The following is a 16,749-nucleotide window of genomic DNA, read 5'->3' on the forward strand; positions in this document are numbered from 1 at the left end:
CCTGCTGTGATATTGTGCGAATAAAACCACACTCACTAGCTCACAGGTTTAAGATGAATAGAATATAGACTGTTACTGAAATTCAAGTTGTATAATGCCACTTAGTAATTTCACCACATCTCAAAGTTTAACATGTTAGAGAGAAGTTTTCTAGTTTGGTACACTGTTGTACCTGCAGTAGGTTCTTTAAATTGTATGACTGAAAGCATCGCAACACCGGTAGATTAGTACCTGATGTTGATATACTCTGTACGACTAATTAGAGTTCTTGTCAAAGATTTTAGAAAGTCACTTCACTAGTTTTCCCTTTGTGTTATCATAGGTTCATTAACTAATTCATGTATGCTTTTGTTTCTGATTCAGGGGTGTACATTGTAAAGATGCACAAACCATTTCCGGCCTATCCATATATTCTTGTTGACTTATGATATATTCCTGCCATGTTCACACTGTCATAACCTTTCATATTTTAGTGCTGTTTTTGTATGAGTTTTTTTTGCTGTTACAGGGTGTTTGACATACAATAATATAATGTTTATCTAACACTGCGTCTCCTTGAAGTCCGGGTTTCGTAAATGCTGTATTTATAGCTGAATGCCAAAATATTCAACCGCAAGTAGTATTATTTATATCTTGTCTACTTTTAGAAGTTTTGTATGTGGCTTGTATTTTCCTGAAAGTGTTGACAAATTGCAAATAGGAGCAGGTGTCAGAAATGTGACATCACACATCTGTATGTGTGAAACATGTTGTGTGCATTGTTCGGTTAAGATACTATAAATTTAGATGAAAGGTAGTTTTTGCTGACAATCTCAATAAAATCCTTAGTCATGTCTAGTTCATATTCTATAGATCCGAGGCCTTTTTTAAGACACTTATTCACAGGATTGGTATCTTATTGTTCAAACTTTCATCGATGTTAGTTTTGACTATTATGCAACATTTGTGATACTTTGTTTAGATTGTAGATACTAGTAGTGATTTGTTATAGACTGTGAGATGTACACCTTGATATACTTTGAAGAAGGATCTGTTAACTATGAATTCTATCTATGCAAAGTGTGTATGCTACACAGACTGTACAGGGGCTGATACAGCTTTTTGAGAAAGGGGGGTGCTCAGTTCATTTTCACCCATTTTCATGAGAGTTTCAATGGTCATTTAATGAACTTACAGGACGAAAGAGGGGGTGCGCATCCCAACAACACCCCCAACAACACCCCCTCACCCTCACCCTCACCCTCTCTGGATCCGCCTATGCCCTCTTTTCACACCCTTGTTTTCTGCCACCTAGATATTAGATGTCTGTCTGTATCTAGAAGTTTGGTCACATATAGTGAATGAATGTTGTACTTGGTAACAGCAGTGTCTACATGGTGTGTGTCAGTTTCCTTGTCTCCACAGTACATCTGTCTCAATCTTCCTTCATGTCATAGTGTCTTCAGCTTCACAAACAGTTGAAAAGTATTTGAATTTAACCATGAAGAGTGCTTCATTTTACCAGCTTGAAAAGTGCTGGAATTTTATTCGAAGGTCTGGAAAAGTTCTGAAATTTTATTCGAAGTGCTGGAATCTTTTTAGAAGGTCTTGAAATTTGCTGGACTGTAACTTAAATCAGTCTAGTTAAAACAAAATTGTTACTGAAAATTCTTAACAATTAAGTTTCTGTCTTTTATGGGTTGCATGCATTAATTCCCTTTATGCCTTGTACTACTCAACTGTGTGGTACTGTGCAGTGGCACTGGTGTCACTTGCTGCTGAACAGTGATACTCCACCCAATCTTCATTAAGATAAGTGTTTATGAAGTGCTCTGTATCATCCCAGTGTAAATATGAAATTCAAGTATTTCGAAGGAAGTAGATTAAGTTATTTAGTACTGATAATGATTTCCTTCTTGAGGCCAGACCAATTTTATTTCTTGTTTTACGGATCCGCCGGTCATATTTTTTTCAAGAATAAAAACAAAAATAAAAGTGAATTTTCTTGCTCAAAACATAAAATCCTAATGTTTATGTGATATAACTGAATACCCTTGAAATCAGTATGAAACCTAAACTCACTCAACTTATTTTTAGTTGATATAAACAAACCAAAAGAGTTAATATGGATACTCATGTAGGTTGTTGCTTTGACTGGTGATTTTACTTTATTTATTTTCCCTCCTGCCTTTAGGTTTTCTGAGGACAAAAATCTACAAACAAGAAATAAAATTGGTCTGGCCTTATCTCTGAAATTAGTTTCTGTCCACTGGACACCCCCATACTGATGTGTTAATGCCAGTCGTCAAAGACATGAAAATATTCAGTACTGCTACACAAGACAGGTGTCGCTGGCTGATTACCAATATATAGTGTCAAAATTAATGCACATGGGTCAAATGAATTTATTTTTTTCAAGCAGTGGTTTCAAAATAAGTATTTTCAAGACATTTACCAACATCCAAGGTCTTTTTCATGGTTTGTAGCCAGTGGACCATTTGTTGTCAGATGTCAATAGTAATGTATGATGAACATAGACAATCGGTAAGTTTCAACCAGTACTTCTTGGTGCCATTTGTCATACCACAGTCAATATACCTGGAATCTATAGCAGAATGTTGACAAGATACTCTATTATATGAGAAACACACTATGAATGTTTGTACCTTCAATTGTTTTATTGTTTGTTATAGGAATTATATGACATCTGTGGTAATATGTATTTCACCATCGCTCAATTACTTTCTTGTTGCTAGGTACTGCTATTTATATTGTAATCATTAATCCTCCAAAGCCAACACCTGCCATCTCTTGGTCACTGTAAATATTATTTTTAATTTGGGTTATGTTATTGATTATACATTTTGTTCTAAAACTGAGAAAAGGAACTCGCTGTTACAAATGGCATAAAATGTAATTAGTTCATCCATAAAACTCTTTCACAATAAATGTCACGAAATTGTTCTGTTTTAACACGAACACGTCACCTTATTGCAGCAATTGCAATAACCACTTTTCTGTGATATTTTTTAATTACAATATTTTGATATATACATCCTATATCTTTATAACACCCTGTTTCACAAGGATTACAGAAGGTATTTGAGATTAATACCTTCATTATTATATTGAATTCATCACATTAGATTATTTCTGCTAGATCAACCTATCTGATCAGTAATTAGTTGGACAGACCTCGCAGCTTGTTCCAGTACATTCATTAAAATATATTTATTTCATCAAAGATGTAAATTTCAAGATATTCTTAATGCATGAAACCAGTCAACTAGACATTGCTGTTCTGTGTTAACATCACAAAATTCCCAACAATGAGGCTTTGCGTTACCATACTTGTTCAGTAGTTGAGACCTGTTTGTCCATTTGTTGTTGGCTTGCTTTGGATCTCTTGTGGCCATGTAGAATTCTGGTAGTACTGTGTGGCAACATGTTTTATCTGATCATGTCTTTCATTTAATTTACAAATTTGAAAATAAATATATATTTTATACAATCATGTCTTGTTATCAATTCAGCTGGGAACAGATTTTGCAATGATTTGAAGCCTGGAATTTCATTATTCGTCATCATCTGCAAGTCTGTCTGCATGACACAAGAAGAAACAAATTGGTGTTGATTTAAAGCCTAGCATCAATACCATCTGCAAGATGTATTCAGATTAAAATAATACTGGTTTAGCCCATATACCATATTGTTACAACATTCAATATACTCACACTGAAGGCCCTACTTCAATACCCCACATCAGTACAAAGGCCATGTTCAACCTAACACCCTCACATAGTTTAACCTTTTGAAAATGGCTTTAAGTATCTCCATGTTTTTGAAATTTGAACTTGAAATTGTTCTAAATTTGAAAACAAAATCAGGATAAACTGAAATGAACAGCCATCAATTCATAATATAAAAATACAATCGACAGTCAAAACTGACAAAATCATGACATCCTTGTTTGTGTCGAACTCTGGTTAAGTTCTGCTGCTGTCAAATAGCTGGCTTGTACCTGGCAGGCTGCTGGTTGAAGTGTTCAACACATGACATCCTTAGTACACCAACAAAGCAACTACAGTGTAAAAAACTGACCACATTTATTTCACTTATTGGAAAAAAATATTACATTGGAAGTGTGGACTGTACAGAGGAGGGCTTTAGACAGATGGACGTGAAGGCAGACAAACGTGTGAGGCGCGGAGCAGTCCACGATGGGAAGGAAACAAGTAGTCGGCTCCAGTGACTAGGACACGACAGTCTTGAAGGGATAACTCCTGATCTAAAGGTGGTCAGAGTTGAACGACATCGTAAAACATGTGAATGCATTTATACAACGTAAAAAATTGTATCAAAAGCATTTTTATCCTTATTTTTTTCAAAACACATCCAATCCACATCACTGAATGGCGACCCATGGACCATACTGACTTTGATACAAGTTTGCTTGTGTAACTGGATGTGAAAGAGACTTAAATAACATGGAACTGCAATTCTGTATTTGTACTGAATAATGGAACAATGTCTCTGAATTGGTTGTGCTTACAGATATGAAAAACATAAAAAATGACCAAATATACTGAAGAAATTCCTATGACATGACAAAACTTAAATTGTCAGTGAACAGATATATTTCAAAATGTCTCGTGGAAATATGATAAATGGTCTGAAAAAATCTTTTCGCATGTACTGAAAACATATCTTGGTTGTCCTTTGAAATGACATGGCATGTCTGAGTGATCACTTTTACAGTATGAAAGATTCTTGGGAGGGGGCTGGCAATACACACTAACAGATTCATAACTCTTTGAGCATGTCAAGACCCTTGAGGTACAGTTTAAAGTGAAAGGCACACAAATCATTAATGGGTTACCTCCCTTTATACATATCACTCAGTCCAAATATATTCTATGGAAGTGGAAGTGTTACACATTATTCCAAAGTTTGAACCATTTCTTAAGTCAAGTATGTTCATTCAACAAGAATATTTTATTCCTTTCTTATCCAAAAATGTTCATGAAACAAATGATGTATATTTGGGATGAATTTTGTTATGTCTACTGGGAGATAACCCATCTCACAAAATCAATGAATAATCAGATATAACCACTCATGAGTTTAAAAAAAAAGGAAAATACCATGTACATCAATTGAGATCACTAAAAGTAAAACAAATTTACCAGGATCTCCTTTCACAATGCTTATACATCCTTGAAGATAGTTCAAGGCAAAACCGAATCAAAATGATATACAATTATGTCAGTATAAATAAGGTAATGCTTCTACCTGAATTACCACATGGAACAATCCAAACATAAGCTTGGAGCATCCCATTTCATAAATGCAGGTAGTAAGGTAGCTAATATGCCACAAAATTATTTTATGAAAAGCAATTTACAGCAGGATTTGTTCAGATGCAGGATGTGGAAAGAACTGAAATAGTCACAATGAAATCAAAACAGGCTGTGTGAAAGATTTGATAATGCAAACAAGTGTCACATCAGTATTGAGTAAACTGTGGTTAAATTCAGGTATCCTGTGCTTGCTAAACATCTAGCTGTTAATAAATGGCTAATAAGCTCTCACATCCTAAAAGCACTTTCAAACTAAGTTCTAAAAGTCATGTGGAAGTTTCTTAAATACTTTAGCAGATTACTGGCCCAAAAAATCATTCAACATATTTCTCTTCATCATATTATTTGAAGTTCCAATATTTCATTGGCATTAGAAAATATTTACAATGAAATGAGAAATTGGTTAAATTCACAAAACAAGTTTACCAAATGTGTATCTGTTTTAAAAGTCAGGGATGGCTAGACTCATTGACAATCGCCTGGAAAGTAACCCAAACAAGTGGCTACCTGATTACTGCTCAAGATCCTGACAGACTTGAAACAGCCCTGTCAAACAAAATATCCCCTACAGTACGCTTCTTGCAAGGCTCTCTCCAAAACAAAAGAATATTCTTTCGGCCTTTCAGAAATCCTATTTTTCTGCACATGTTCATGCACTGTTTCCATTCATTTTCATTGCTTTCCGTTTTCATAAGTATTTCAAATAGAAGTAGACAGTAGTCCTGCACTCCAAGAAAAAGACCAGGAAGGGACATTCTGAACATAAGACATCCAAGTTCCACAGACTAACCCAAGCACTGATAAAGATCAGCGAAATCACCCAACCATCACCCTTATCCTGCTAAAACACTGGTAAGGAATAATGTGAGTTCATAAAAAAATACTACATAAAATCACAAAGTATTAACCAAATCTAAAATCTGATGTGTTAAACAGATATCAGCATGTTTGACAATCACATAACATGCATCAGTGAAGCAGGAACTGTACATAGGAAAACATACACGTGTACAATCATTAAATATCATATTTGTATGACTTGAGTATTAAAAATAAGAGGATTTCTTTAAAGGCTTGAAGGGGCATCCTGTGTGTCAAGTAAAATGATTTTGACAGTAAAAACCTGCTGTTTAATTCAAGCCATCTTCACCATTCATACAGATGTCCGACTGGACATACTTGTGCTGGTCTACAACTGTCAATGTTGATGTTTGATTACTACTAGTATCCTGATTTGTACCAAGCAGTGGCACATTAAAACTAACCTAATTATATATAAAACATGGAACTTTTTCAATCGCTTAACTTAATGTTATTATTCACTGAGCATATGCTCATTCCCTTATTATCAACTGTTCTAATTACACGACAAATTACAGGCATAATGTTATACTCTCTGAAATTTCTGTACAACAAAATTTCACCAAACACAGAAGCTTATGGCTGCATGAGGTATTAGTACATAGCCTATCGGCACATTTACACACAAAAATATTGTGCATGTGTTGGAGATGTCTGCTAGTCAAGGACCCATACTTCTCATACACAATCCCTTCCACCTTGCACTATGCCAGATAGGGACTAAAAAATATCAGAATTATCTTCTATGCATATTTCACATAAAATTCAATGTGAGGTATTCACAAAATCCATTTAAATATTATTGCTTTCATTATTAATAATGGACAGATTTACCAAAGAGAAACGTACATGTCTACAATCTTTGGCAAATTAATATTTTGGAAGATGTGAATCAGTTCAGGATGTTGGCATTTCGATGGAACTTGCTAGACAAATAACTGATGGTAACGAATGTCCCATTCATAAAATATCCACTCACAAAGTTGATTTCACACATTGCATATGCAGTCATATGCAATCATATGCAATCACGCAAGCATAGTTGTCTGTAGAATGCTATTCAGATTCACACAGCTACATACAGGTTAAACCAAGTGCTCAAAGAGACTTGCACGCTGCTCTACACTGAGATGTTCTATAACAGACCCTATATGTTGGATCATGATGGTCACATAAATACATGTATAGTTGTCACAGACTGTACACAGAATGTATCTATGGTGCAATGCTGGATTCAGTACACCACCGCTATCTACAAATGGTGTTAACGTTTTTCTTGCATTGTTTGTTCACCCACAACCTGGGAGGTTCGCAAGTCCGCAGTTTATGCGGCAATTGGTACATTGCGATTATGTCCATGTACACAAGGACCTCCTGTGTTCTTCAAATCACAACTCGCTGGGCAGAAAAGTTGGTCCCTGTTGAAAACTGTTTTGTTTCCTTGCGGGACCGGACACTTTCCACTTGACTGCCATGTTAGGTTTCCTTAGCACTACTGCAAGTCAAGATTTGTTGACAGAGCTTGTACCACACAAATGTGTGTGGCTTGTGTTATTCTACCGCAAAACCACATGTCTCTTCAACAGCACAAGTCAATTTACTGAGAAACTTCTCGTAGTTCTCATAAGGAGGGATGTCAATTCTGTTAAAGCTGAAATGATGAAGAGGAAGTGTTGGTCATGCATTGTATAATGTATTTAAAATATGACACATAATTCAGGTACAATCATCTTGGCCTTTTTGTTCAAAGATATCTTATCCTATGACAGTTCTAATTCTGCTCTGTGTGAGTTACAATTGCTGTAACGATAAGATTACTTTGTGTGAGTGAAGCTTACACCTAAAATATCCATATTAACTCTTTCAACACCAGTCAACCAGAGGCATTTACTGCCGTGACACCGAGTTCCCAGAGACCCTGAGGTCATAGATGAAGCCTATGTTTATGAAGGAAATCATAAGCTTGTAAAACGTTATTGTTACTACATCCCATACACCATTTAAAAGATCTAATCCTACTGTTGATAAATATGAAGTTTATTTTTATAATATTATTCAAATAATACAACTACAACTTAAATAAATGTATTTTTGAATGAAAATGCAAGCTTACATTTATAACGTCCAGATAAACCACGAAAGAAGCAAAAACTATGGCGATTTTTTCCATTTGTGACATGTGATAACATGCCCGTGCCTTTTCTTTTATATTTTCATTTTTACGTCATCAGAAAATTATTATAAAAGATTTCTTAAATAATATGTATGGTCGCCTATTTCCGATATCTGTGGCTTTCCTTCGGTAACATGACATAACAACGGAAAATACCTCCGTTTTGAAGCTTCATTATGCATAACATGTGAGGCGAATCGTTTGATGGCGGGCATCGTTCGAAAGCTCAGCACATCAACAATATCACTGTACCCTTGCCAAGAGTATTTTCACAGTTGTAAGAAGCGATTTTATTGGATAAAGATTGGTTTCTAATGGCGGCTTTTTAGCCACAGTCTGCTATAAGGGTCGTGATTGGTCAAAATCAGACACGTGACCTAAGGCAGCCAATCATATTACGGCAATGGATACCGTCCCTCGTGAAAATGAAAACCTTCAGATTTAGACAAAAGTTTTGGGTAAAATAATGCTATTCTGAACATATTAAGCAAGAAATGCGCTACCTGTAATGTAAATTATGGAACTTATTGGACGATGTCGTGCTAGGTTATGACCTGTGACAAAATGCTTCATGTATATATTTTTCGCATTAAACATCGTGTCCGAAAGTGAAGATTGAGGAGCGAGCGAGATGTCACTCGTCAGTGACTTGACTTGCATTACATGATCGCACAAAAAGATGGAAATAGTAATTTTATATGTACGTTTGACAACTTTTATGAATGTTGTTGTTGATTTTATTCATTAGTTTATTCAATTTATTTAATGAATTCCTCGAAACATCGTTACTTTGCTCTTTCACAATGTTATTGTAGACCCTCTGCGAAGCATGTGTCGAGAATCGTTGTTTTCAATAACATTGCGAAAAATAGTTTATAATTTTAATTCTGCTGATAATATATGATAAATTGAAATTTAATAAGTGTTTTCAGACATTGTGAAATGTGATAGATTTAATATATGAATCATAAGTCAGGTAGGTTCCTAAAATTATGTCTCATTTTGACGTGACTACTGCCTGGCCGCTTAATCGGCCTCCGGTGTCTGGGGACTCATAACGTTGTGGCCGCTTAAGCGGCCTGCGGTGTTGAAAGGGTTAAAGACTATGAAAACATAATTACCACAAGTGGACATAAGGACAAGTGAAGAATTCTATATACAGCCCCATCAATGGCATAGTAGCATCATTACCATAAAAATTACCACTTTATAAGGCTAATCAATTTTTAACAAGCCAAGTAAGTAACCAAAATCAATAAATAATAACACAGATTTTGAGGAAGTGACTACAAGCAAACAGATCACAATACTTTCTATATGAACAGGTAGAATTAATACATCTGGTATAAGTTAGTCTAAACAAAGTAATCTGCTGCTGCTGCTGCTGCTAGCCTTGAATGTACTTAAGGCTGTGACCTACCATGTGTGAGCCTTGGGCAGGTTGTCTGTTTGGACATCCACCTGATGTATAGTGAAGAGGCGGGGGTCCAGCAGCACCAGTTGAGCCTACACAGATAACACACAGTACAGGACATACATACAAGCGGATTCAGCTGCATACAACTCCACAATGTCGGTTGTGTCAAGCTGTAGGAACTCAATGTTGCAGGACCAAAGCTAGTTAAATCTATGAGCGTGATATTATGCTAGTTGAATAAGGACTTTGATCAGAGAATACCCAAAACCAGCAGATCCTCGTACGACTAAGGACTACAACTCTTCACAGCAAGTGCAAAGCCTTCGATCAACTAAGACACTTTGGGTATATGGAATCTAATCTGCTGTGTCTGTATACAGACAGCAACAGGGATTTGTGTTGGGAATATCAGAAATTTAAACACTTACTGTAACATTTAGTTTCAGTCTAAATATAGCAAACATGCTAGTTTCATATTATCAAGTTTCTGTACATGCATGCATATATTTTGGATGCATTCTGAATTCCTTGGTACACACCTTGTAAAGCTTTGAATCCCTGCAATGGTACTCTTGAGCTGCCTGTAACAAATTGTAACAGTCGAGCACGCATTTCATCATCAAAGCTGTCGACTGCCCGCCAGAACCACTTGCAGATGTTGCTCTCTGCTGTACAGTGCTTTAGTCGGGTGTGCTTCTTCCAGTCATCAATATCAATCTTGCCAAGCCCGCCAATCATCAGCTGAGGAAGCAATGCAATCAGTAATGAGTGAATGAATGTTGATTTAGGCCAGTCACAAATACTACAGACAAACCATTGCAGTCATCTGAACTGAGGATAATCTGAGGTGGTCTACAATATTATATTTCACAAAGCCTGTACATGTAATGGTGATACTACTTCATACTAACACAAGAGACAAGGCACGATATACTTGGTTGGGCTAGTTTGGCTGAAAATAAAAACTTCAACAAAAGAAAACTGAAGAAGTGGAACAATGATACAGCCTAGGACTTCTGAACATTCAAACGGATTCAGTTGCATTCAACTCCACAGTATATCAGCTGTATTGTTACAGTGAGTTCAGTTGGTTTCATGCTAATAGGCCTTGCGTAACTGACTGACTTGTCAATATATCTTCACCAAAGAAACAGCATGGATAAATCCTTTGGTTATACTTAACTATAACAGAGGGAAGTCCACCTAACAATGTTTTGTGAGATTAATAGGGTACATCTATGAATGATAATGCAAACTATTCTCCCAGTTATCAAAAAACCAAAGTGACCACTTTCAGTAAAAATGTTCATAGGATCAATTGTTCAACCCCCATTCAGGCAACAAATCTGACAATAATTTAGATTAATTACAGACTATTTGTCTTTTATTCTCGTCCTCTACTCACCTCTAATTCCCGTTCATCAAAGAGTCGTAGTAAGTGCTGGGGAATGATTTCATTGAAACCCTTCTGCAATGCCAAGAACTGGGCCTCTATGCCGCGCATGAATCGCCAGCTGACGTACAACCTGAAAATATATTTGGCCACTAAAACGAGGGAACTCAGAAGAAATAACAAGTTATGGCAATGAATGCTATCGCCCAAACTATGTACAACACTTGCAAGATGCTCACAAATATTTTCCTGCTCTAGTCAGTGCCAATAAGCAGCATCACATAACTCTGACCAAAGAAAGCATCCAAACAACAGAAGACTTGTTATTTTTTCATATCATAAACATACAAGCACTACTATCTGTAAGTAATGGACGGCTTGGGATTGGTTTTCCTGCTGAATCAAGACAAGACCAAAAAAGAAAGAAAAAGAAACAAAATATATGACTTTTTATACCTGACTGATGGGTAGAAACTCGAACTAACCTGTAGAGGTTTCAGATTCTTTGAATATAGTCCTCCTTGGGGTACATATAAGCATTTAAATGTCCATTTAAAAATCCCTACGACAGTTGTAACAATATTTGAATAAAAATATTTACAAAACAAAAAACTATATTTTTGTCTTGTGAGACCACCCCTACAGGGCCCCACGGACCCCTACAGCCAAGAGCAGGTAACTCTAGCCTATAACCTCGTACCTCACTTTGCATGCTGAACAAATCAGACAGAATGTGGGGAGGTGGGTGGCCGTACCCCAAGGAGCACTATATTGAAAGAATCTGAAACCTCTACAGGTTAGTTCGATTCTTTTTCATATAGTCCTCCTTGGGGTACATATAAACATAAGACAGACACCTAAAGACTGACCTAGGGAGCAGTATTCTGTCTGTATAAACACAACCCTGACAATGAGAGTAATTCCTGAGCTAAATATAGCAGAAAAGCTCACTTACCTGGTCACGTGTCCACCACAGCCAATCGGGCGGGGGCATGAGCCAGGGTCAGGGGTCAAACATATTACGTTTATAATGCGAAACCTCACTAATGTAAACTGCTCCAATAATCCCCCCTCCCTCCCGTAAGTAGTCGGAAGCGAAGATAAGGGAATTTATCAATAAACCTGAGAAATATTTTGCCGTACAATACAAGCAAAGGTTTCCAAGGCAATAGGACTAGAGCAGTACTGAGGAATGCACAGTATATAGGATAAAACCACCAAAACCACCAAACCAAGCACGCTCGCTTGAGTGTCTGTCAAGTTGATAATGACGGATGAACGTACTCGGTCGGCTCCATATAGCCGCTGAGCAGATCTCCTCAATGGACAGGGCTGCAGTGTATGCTTTCGACGTAGCCATTGCCCTAACCAAATGAGCCTTCAACCCTTTAGGTGGTATACGACTGACTGAATGACTGACTTTGGTTTTACGCCGCTTTTAGCAATATTCCAGCAACATCACGGCGGGGGACACCAGAAATGGGTGGTATACGACCTTTGTGCGTATATCCCATACAAATGGCAGAGACAAGCCACCTAGAAATGGTTTGCGTGTTCGCCAGAAGACCAGCCTTACCCCCGCCATAACAGCAAAACAATTGGTTATCCTTACGGATACCCCTTGTTTGTTTGATATAAGCCTTAAGGGTCTTACGGGCATCTAAGACGTGAGCACGTCGTAGAGAGGTACCGGGCAGGGAAGGCTGCATGAAAGCCGGGAGCTCAATAGGCGCTGTTACATGAAAAGCACTATCTCTCTTAGGACGGTAAGTATCAGGAAACCGAATGCTAACTCTGTCTTTATGAAAAACAGTTAGCGCGGGGTCAGCTGACATTGCATGAATATCGCCTACCCGCCTGCCCGAAGTTACCGCCACAAGAAAAGCTGCCTTCCACGTTAACAGCTGGAGGGAAAGAGCCGACAGATAGAGGACCAGACAGCCAATCAAGAACGACTGAAAAGTCCCACGGGGGACCTGCTAAAAAGTGCTGAACAAGAGGGTGCTGCCCCAAGAGTGCACCATCAACAGGAATATGAAATGTCGAAATAGCCGTTGAATATCCTCGAACGGTTGGAGCCGCTAGACCGGCTTCAAACAAACTGGAGGAATTCTAACACAGAGACTAAATCTGCAGAAAAGGGATCGAGAATCCCCCTGTTGACACACCAGCGTGCATAACAGGCCCATCTATCCTCATACTAAACGTTTGTCGAATCCCTCCGCGAAGCCAGAATTGTGTCTGCAACTGGTGCAGGAATTCCTCTCGCTTGGAGGTGATTCCGGACAGCGGCCAAACCAACCACTGAATCCTGGGATTCGGGTGGGGCGCTCCGTTCTGGGATAGGAGGTCCGGTCGAACAGGTAATAGTACAGGAGGCCGAGCCAGAAACCTGAGGATTACCGGAAACCAGCTTTGAGCCGACCAAAGGGGTGCAAGGAGCACAAATAGTCGAGCTGGTTGAGCGGCTAGCTGAGACAGGACCTTGGGAATCAGTGGTATTGGTGGGAACGCCCACAGTACCCTGCCCGTCCAATCTAGCTGAAAGGCGTCCTTGGCTATCGCTTCTCGGATCCGGAATCCGAGAACAAAACACAGGAATCTGATTCGTCACCCCAGACGCAAACAGATCCACCTGGAACGACCCGAACAACTGGGAGATAATCCCGAATATCCCCCAGTCGAGCATCCACTCGTGTTGGGCTAGTATACGCCGTGAGAGAGCATCTGCATGCACGTTGTCTACCCCCGGGAGATAAACAGGCAAAACAAGAATGTTGAACTGGTCGCACCACAGTAGAAACTGCCACGCCTCCTGAACAAGTGACAGGGACACTATGCCGCCTTGCTTTAGAATGTAAGTCATGGCCGTCTGATTGTCCATTTCGAGACGAATCACTCGGCCACGGACAAATTCTAGAAAGCTCTCGAACACCCGGTGGACTGCTCTCAATTCTAACACATTGATGTGCAGGCTGACTTCTTGCTCCAACCATAGGCCTGAGGCTGAATAGTCGCCCAGGACCCCACCCCCACCCTGTAAGGGAAGCGTCCGTTTGAACTGAGAGTGAAGGTGTAGGGGTGTCCAGAGGGATCCCCATGGACAAGTTCCCGACTTCCGTCCACCACAAGTGAGGAATCAACCACTCGGGCGTCTCGAGTATGGACTCGTAGCTCTGCGAGTGGGACAACAGCTGCACTAACGCCTGCTGAATGGGTCTCATCCTCAGACGCGCACGCCAAACCACGTCCACTGTCGCTGCCATGTTGCCTAGCAACCAAAGCCAAGTTCGGGCTGACGCCATAGGGCGACTTGAGAAACTGTATCACAGTTCTCTGGGCTTTGACAATGCGGTCTGGAGCTAGGGAAACAATCCCCTGCTCCGTATTGATCATTGCTCCCAAGAACACCAGATCCTGCGCCGGAACGAGTTCTGATTTCTTGAGGTTGATAATCCAGCCCAGTTTCACCAGAATATCCATCACACGCAGTGTGGATTCTCTGCTTAACTGTTGGCCTAGTGCCCTGAGAAGCCAGTCGTCCAGGTATGGGTAACAGCACCTGCCCTGTGACCTGGCTAACTGAGCTGGGATTAACATAAGTTTGGTGAACACCCTTGGCGCCGTGGAGATGCCGAAGGGGAGCACACAAAACAGGTAGCACATCCCGTCGAAGGAGAACCGAAGGTACTTCTTGAACTCGGGGTGCATCGGTACATGCAGGTATGCGTCCTTGAGATCGATTGACGTAAGCCAATCCCGTCTCGACGGATGAGATCACTGACCTGAGTGTCTCCATCCTGAAGGACAGCACCTCTATTAATTTGTTCAATCCTCTGAGATTCAGAATGGGTCAGAACCCTCCGTCCTTCTTGGTCACTAGGAAGTAAGTGGAATAAAACCCCTCTCCTTGCTGACCTTTCGGAACCACCTCGATGGCTGCCTTGTCCAGTAAGGACTGAACCTCGGCACGGAGCATGTCCGCCTTCTCTCTGGAGGCTGGCACTGGCATGTGTCGAACCTCTGAGAAGGACGGTGGGTCTCGCCTCCACTGTGGCAAATGGCCATCCCTGAGTGTGGACAGGACCCAGGGATTCGAAGTGGCTACCTCCCATTCCCGAAGGAATAGGGAGAGCCGGCCGCCTACAGGGGTGTTTGGCAGAAGGCAATGCACCCCCACAGTCGTCAAGTCTCCACTTGCTTGTGTGGGGTGCAGTAAGGGCTCTGAGGGAAGAATCAACGGGAAGCCGGGGCTGGCTTCCCCTTGCCCCGAAAAGGCTGCTGTGACCGAGCAAGCCTGCCCTTGCCTCGTGCTATCTTGCTACGATTGCTCCGCAAAGGGGCAGTCCACTTTGCAGGCTCCCTTGCTGAGGCAGAAGGATACGCGGCAGCAAGAGGAGAAGGCCGTTGGTGAGAAGTGGAGGGGTGTTCTAACAAGGGTTTAGAATCCTTGAAAGTTGACACTGCCTCAGCGGCCTCCCGCACTACTTGTAATGCCCCAGGAAGTAGGGAATACCCCATTGTGAGGCAGGCAAGGAAAGTAGCGTAGCGCCTCTTGCGTGGCTGGAGAGTAACGTGCCACTGAAAGCCGAAGCCTGCGCATGCCCATGACAGCACCCATCATCTGGCAGGCACAGCACCCAATGCTGTCCCTAGCCAGATGAGAGTGAACGTCAGTATGCTGGCGTGCGAGCACGGGTGCCGACAAGTCGTCACCGGTAGTGCTCTGGTCCACTAGCTGCCCCTGTAAAGCTGACAGGTAAGTAGAGTGGACAGCCACGTGTAATTGCTGAGCTGCACACCGGTAAACCTCCTCAAAGGACCGGTATGCAGACTTCAGCGTGGGTGCATTGGCTTGAAAAGGTGGTAGCCGCCTGCCTTGCCTGGACGAAGCCAGGGAGGACGTGGACGACTCCCCGATGGTAACTGAGGCAAACACACACTCGTCCACCACTGGCGGCTCGAATAGTGAATCCTCCCCCAACAGATACCGCTTGCCTACGTCCGGTAAATCAAACCGAGACCGTGCATCAGTCAGCAAAAGATTCACTACCTCACTCACCAGGGATGGCAGAATGCGCAAACATACCTCAGCGACCCGGCTAGGCATAAAAGCCTCCCGCGGGAGTCTAAACTCCTCGGGATCGGGCGCCTGAACCAGTATAGCCACCTGGGGCAGCACTTCCGCAATACGTTCGCAAACTTGCTGCTGGGACGACCCGAAGGAGTACTGAATCCCAACTTCTGACTCCTCTCTCTCCTCATCCTCCTCCATGTCGACATCTACACACTCCTCGGCTACCGTACTCTCATAATCAAGAGAGGTCGCCGAGGGCGCCACTGATGCAGAACACGAAGTGCTCAGAAGATCAAGTGGAGCCAAAAGGCTTTGGCCGCCCTGCCCCCTGGTGGAACCCACGCCGGGGTGCCGAGGTGCCCGAGAAGAACCTGCCTCTATAGGCTTCCCGGGCAACCCAGACTGCACACAGGGCGCCGAGGTGTCCCCGACCCAGTCAGCGCCAGGGCGACTGCCGGTCGGGGCACCAGGCGAAGACAGGTCAAGACC

The 16,749-nt window shown here is 41.1% G+C and overlaps 1 protein-coding gene and 1 long non-coding RNA gene across 2 annotated transcripts in view; one reads left to right on the forward strand and one right to left on the reverse strand.

The window, feature by feature from the left end:
• Positions 1 to 1,567: 1,567 nt before the first annotated feature.
• LOC124291804 lies at positions 1,568 to 3,490 on the forward strand. Its single transcript, XR_006902281.1, has 2 exons — positions 1,568 to 1,707; positions 1,826 to 3,490. It is a non-coding gene; the product is annotated as an uncharacterized LOC124291804 (long non-coding RNA).
• A 580-nt stretch (positions 3,491 to 4,070) lies between these two features.
• LOC124291803 (E3 ubiquitin-protein ligase SMURF2-like) overlaps positions 4,071 to 16,749 on the reverse strand; it is a 74,877-nt gene continuing 62,198 nt past the window's right edge. Inside the window, 5 exon segments of the mRNA XM_046728877.1 lie at positions 4,071 to 7,851; positions 9,794 to 9,858; positions 9,860 to 9,879; positions 10,330 to 10,531; positions 11,196 to 11,316. Of these exon segments, the coding sequence (XP_046584833.1) occupies positions 7,752 to 7,851; positions 9,794 to 9,858; positions 9,860 to 9,879; positions 10,330 to 10,531; positions 11,196 to 11,316 (508 nt within the window). The 3' untranslated portion in view covers positions 4,071 to 7,751.

Source organism: Haliotis rubra, unplaced genomic scaffold (genome assembly GCF_003918875.1).
Source record: "Haliotis rubra isolate DU_JTF1 unplaced genomic scaffold, ASM391887v1 Scf5, whole genome shotgun sequence".
NCBI classification, from domain to species: Eukaryota; Metazoa; Mollusca; class Gastropoda; order Lepetellida; family Haliotidae; genus Haliotis; species Haliotis rubra.